A 5,326-nucleotide genomic window follows, 5' to 3' on the forward strand; every position below is an offset into this window, starting at 1 on the left:
AGAAAAAGAAGGAAACTAGCAGACGGAAAAAAAAAAGCAACCACAAGATCAGACCCTGAAGCCTAGGGGTGCCATCACTATGATGCTGTATACTTAAGCAAGTTTCCAGGTCATCATTTTACTCCCTTGGATTCTCAGTTTCAAATGTTGTTTCAATTACGTTGTGAAAGAGCAGCAGGCTTGCTGAGACCAAGAAATCTGCAGGTGGGCTGCATTTGGCTGAAATCTTTAAGAATAGCACGGAGAACAGGGGAACCACTGGTACCAAATAAAACGGACGTGGCAAAGCAACTTCCCTGCATGCACAGAAGTGTTTGGTGCCCAGTTCCCTTGATTTCTAATGATGGCTGAGGTCTATCGTCTGTTTTGGCCTTTATAAGCGACTGCAACAGACGTTGGCTTCCAGATAGGGCCCAGGCTCTCTACCACTTGCAAAGCTGGCTTTGAAATATGTAGTCAGGGGAGAACCCTGCCATGTTTACTTTGTGTTTCCAGCTTTGCCTGGTTAAGCAGCTTTTGGTGTCATTTGGGCATAGGTGCGGCCCATGAGCAGCCTGGGAGCTCTTTTAGGGAAGGGTACAGTCTCACTACACCCGTAAAAATGAGAGGCTGGTGCCTCTCGCCTCTTCTACCGCAGCTGTTTGATGAGCTGGGTCAGCCGTTTGAGCTGATAAAACCTCAAAGAGGAAGTTAAAGTTTTTTTAAAAAATCAATAAATTTTTTAAAAAAATCAATAAATTAAAAGGCAATTCCTGCTAGATCCAACTGAAATATGGGGGCACGGATGGGCCACATGCAATGACAGAGAAGGTGGTGACACTCCTGCTTGTGCCCACAACCTCCCTAGCACCAGATTACAATGGGAAATGGCATCGTCAGATCACTGGGATTTTTCTGTCCACTTCCCATCTTGGTAAATGAACCTGTCCTTGCATTCCCTACCTGGCTTACAGCTGCATTTTCAGTTCATTCTACTTTGGTTTTCTAAAACCTGACAGGAAGGCCTTCATTGCTTTAAAAGCACGCCCTACATGCTAAAATGGCTTTTCCAGAGGATAATGGTGACAATAAATGGTAACTTCTCTTCCCTCCAGCTTTGGGGCAGGCAGAAGGGCAGGAGAAGGCCGTGATCTCGGTGTCACCAGCAGAGACCCCAGGAGGGTGCAGGCAGGCAGTGCCTTGGGGAGCACCAGGGCCGAGCCCTCGCCTCTTCTGCAAGAGGGGCTGTGACAAGGAAAGTTCAGGAGCATCTGTAAGAGACAAAGATCCCCCACACTGGGACTCATTAATGATACTAATCCATCTGCACAACAACATCCACCAGGAGAAGGCCCAAAATACCAATTGCCAGGACTCAGAGCAAATTAAACATGCTCAGTGCGCTCCTACACAGCCCAGTGAACTGCAGCCTGCATGGCTGGCTTTATCAGGGACCCAGGATTTCCAATATTAATTACAGTCAGGCTTAAATAACAGAGATGTGACACTTCTGTCATTACAAAAATATTAAAATCTTACGAACTGGAAATTACACGAGGCTACGTGAAGGCAGATGAGTTATGGAAGCTAAAGATTCTCTTTAGACAAATTTATCTTTAATAACCAACCACTAAAAGAGGGAAATAGTAATTTGCTTGAATAATTAATGAATATATTTCAATATTACGCTTTTATTACTCATTAAACAAGCATAAAGATTAATCTTTAATTATAATTTAACGAGAAATAGGTATAACCTTTCATTTTTTTGTTTCATAAAATATTTGCAGAGTGGATTGGGGTATTTTTTGAAGATGACCAAACAAAGGAGGAAGTATTTGTCACTTCTTCTAAGATATATGACAAACTCCTGGCCTGTGCTACTGCCTGCTGGGAGGTCTTTTGGTGCTGGCACAGAGGCCCCAGTGCGGCCCTAAGAGATCTGAACCTGAGTAAATTAACTTAGATAACTGAAGTGGCAAATGAATTTTATCAACTCTTTATAATTCATGTTTTGGGCTTTGTTTACTTACGCTTATTTAGCTCTTACTATAAAAACCCATTAAGTTACTGGTGTAAGGTGGACTCTGCCATACCACAATGAACGGCGCAGATGTAGCTATAGAAATTGGTGCTCTCCAATGCCAAGAGCCCTGAGATGGGGGCTGCACCCAGCTTTCCTGCACCCAACCTCATTTCCCAAGGAGCAGAAAACATCCACGTCTTTCCCAGCGTTGAGGGCACCAAAGATTTTATTTCCTGCTTCCTTCAGGTAACCTGTCTAGATGTTTAATGCTTTCAAGTGATTTACTTGTCAGCAGAATAATGTGGCTTCAAACAGCCACAGATTTAAAGCCAAAATGTAAAGAGGAATGCCAATCGATCAAATAAATCTTTTTGTTTAGTCGACTGGATTAAGTAACAACCAGATGGCAATTAAAAAAAAAAGAAAGAAAAACAAAAGTAATTTGTTTAACATCTCATGCCTAGATAATATTTACAGCGGTGCTATTGGGAGGGAGCTTCTCGGAGAGAACGTTATTATTCACTGTATATTGAGTCTGTTTGCCACCTGGGCAATAAAACAACCTAATCAACTTGAATTAGGAAATCACAGAGTCTAGATGCACTGATTTAGTGGCCCTGCATACAGCTGCTGGGTAGATAAGTGTGCTTTCAGAGCCACATCAGTGCTGAGGGCTTCAGGAGTCAAGTGGCAAATCCTGGATTGGGACTCCTACTCCTGTACCTCACCTGTCCCCTACCTCTCACTTCTCTTCCCAAAATGCTCTTTCTGTGGGTATAAAATGCTATTTATCTCTATCATCTCTACCCCTAGTAGCAACCTGCATCATGCCGAAGAACACGACTGCATGTGACAATGACAAAAAGTCCCCAAGGAAGGCTCCTTCCACTGGAAACTCCTCATCCTCACTGCCCCTTCCCTTTGTTTCAGATAATTTCTGCTTTGGGCATTCGGACAGATGCTGGAGTGCTGGTGTGGTGAAACAGGAGCGGCGGGTCTGATGTTTTTTCACAAAGTTAACATGGAAATACCATACAACGTGGCAAGATTTCAAAGCTCCATGCCTGTTGCTGGCTGCAATTCAACTTACCACTGAGCGGGTGAGGAACGGTGTATTGCTTTTTCCTGCTTGAAGTGGACGCTGAGGAAAGCCGGCGAACATGAGCTCCTTGGTTGCTTGCAGGAGCGTTGCTCTGCTGGGCTCTCCTCTGCTGGACCATCTGCTCAAGCTTCTTCAGCCTTTCTTGGGAACGGGCGATGAACTCAGGCTTATGGATTTCTAGTGCTTCCTAAATGAGACAGAGACCACTTTGTTTTAAAAAAAAAATTGAAAGGGAGGAAGGAAAAAGGTGACACGCATCTTACTGGGTTCAGTAAGAGATTATCAATGAAAAACACTGAATCATTTGGGTGGAAAAGACCTTTAAGATCATCGAGTCCAACCATAAATGATTGTTTGTCCATAGGAAAGTTAGCAAACTGCCTTTCTATCTCTCTTTACTTCCTTTCGCTGTTAGAAAGCTGCCTTTGTGTGAAATTTCCACATCAGGCAAAGGAGAATATTTCTGAAAAAAACCCCAACTTTAAGAAAACATATCCAAAAGGTTTTGAATTACGTATTTTTATAAGTTATCCAAATTCAAGTTCTTGATGTTTTGCCTATTTCCTCATCTCACCCCATCGCCGAAGCAGCTTGTCACCGACAGTTCACAAACTTTCCTGTTTATTTAGATTGTCATGCAGATCTATTCATGGATGAACCAGAAAGAAAATGCTTTTGAGTCAAAGACTGCTTCAACATTTAGGAATGTCTTAGGATGAAATACAGGATTGGTCTGCAACATGTGCTGGAGAAGGCAGGAGATGCTGGGGCTTGGTATCAACCTGGGGTCACGTCTGTACCTACAGCTGCCACTTGTGGTACATGTTGGTCACATTTGGGAAATTCACAGTTTTGAGGTATAATTTCAAACATGTCTTTGGGAAACCTGTGAATTCCCAACCTTTTACCATGTGCCTCTACAGCAATGGCAGGTGGGGCTTAAAATGGGGAGTTTGTACAACCAGACAGCCAAGCAAGTCTTGGCAGCTGATGCAAGCTACCAAAACTTCACCGGATAGGAGACAAACCGAGGAAATGAGAACTTCTGCCCTCAGTGACTTCCTAGAAAGCAACCACCATCCATGGAAAAAATTAAAAGAAAAAAAAAACAACAGGAAAAGAGGCGGGAAAGAAAGAGGCGGGAAAGAAAGAGGCGGGAAAGGAAAAAACAAAATATACGTATATACATATATATATGTGTGTGTTTGTGTGTGTATATATATGCGTGTGTGTAATCAATCTGCATATTAACAACAACAACCAATTGATATTTTACCCGCAGCGTCCATGGGGCTGGCAGAGTTTTCTCAGGCTGGGAGTCAGTTTCTGGCTGGGCGAGCGCCTCGTTTTTCTCACGAGTAACATGTGGTGAGTGAGCTGTGGATAATGTTACCCCCCTGGCTCGCTGCTCTTCCTCAGGCTCTGTTATTTTGTCACTTGAACCACAGAATTCATAATCACCTTCGAGAGATTTAAAAGTTCATTAAGAGTGCATGGTTAATTTTTTATTGGGTTCTCCACCTCATTAGACACAGAGGGCAATTTCTGAAAGAAGAATGCCAAGGTATTATTAATAGGCCTCATTAAGCAGAATAGATCAAATCTAATCATAGGTGCTACTCAGTGCCCTGTGACACCCAAAGCATCTCTCACATTAAGCCAGACATCACATCGAAGCACGATTAAACCGCTTGGATGCTTAGCTCTGTTTGCTGGTATTCGCTTCCCAAAACCAAGACATTTCTATAACACAGTTGCATCATGGAAAGCAAAGGATATGGTGTTGCGGCCTGTAGTTTGAGTTAATTTCAATTTATTGCACGTATTGTAGGAAAAAACATTGTTACAGACCTTAATCATATATAATTTCTCTTAGACCATACTGAGGCTTTCATAACTACTACTCTTGTTTTTTAATTTCCTTATCATGGGGTTTGCTTTCTCTCATTTCTGTTTATTCATTAGCCAGCAGAATGACTCCATAAAAAAACCATAAAGTTAATATACATTACAGCATATTATTATGAAAGCTGTCAATTCACAAAGTCCTCCATTGAGAACAAAAAGATTATTTTCTACACTTCTAACTACGCTTTAATCCTCTGTGACTGATACTCCCTGCACAAATTAGGACCAAAAGAGGCTATGTGCTCAAAAAGCAGAGTTGACAAGATTCTCATTTAGAGGACACAATTAATCCAAAATAAGAAAGGAACTTC

General features: G+C 42.2%; 1 protein-coding gene across 1 annotated transcript in view; it reads right to left on the reverse strand.

The window, feature by feature from the left end:
- Positions 1–5,326, reverse strand: part of LOC104548428 (centrosomal protein C10orf90-like) — a gene marked incomplete at its 5' end in the record, with an annotated part of 15,020 nt that overhangs the window by 8,123 nt on the left and 1,571 nt on the right. The window contains 2 exons of the mRNA XM_010194445.1: positions 3,096–3,294; positions 4,384–4,568. Of these exons, the coding sequence (XP_010192747.1) occupies positions 3,096–3,294; positions 4,384–4,568 (384 nt within the window). The remainder of the gene's footprint in view (positions 1–3,095; positions 3,295–4,383; positions 4,569–5,326) is intronic.

This window comes from Mesitornis unicolor, unplaced genomic scaffold (assembly GCF_000695765.1).
Source record: "Mesitornis unicolor isolate BGI_N332 unplaced genomic scaffold, ASM69576v1 scaffold22181, whole genome shotgun sequence".
Taxonomy (NCBI): Eukaryota; Metazoa; Chordata; class Aves; order Mesitornithiformes; family Mesitornithidae; genus Mesitornis; species Mesitornis unicolor.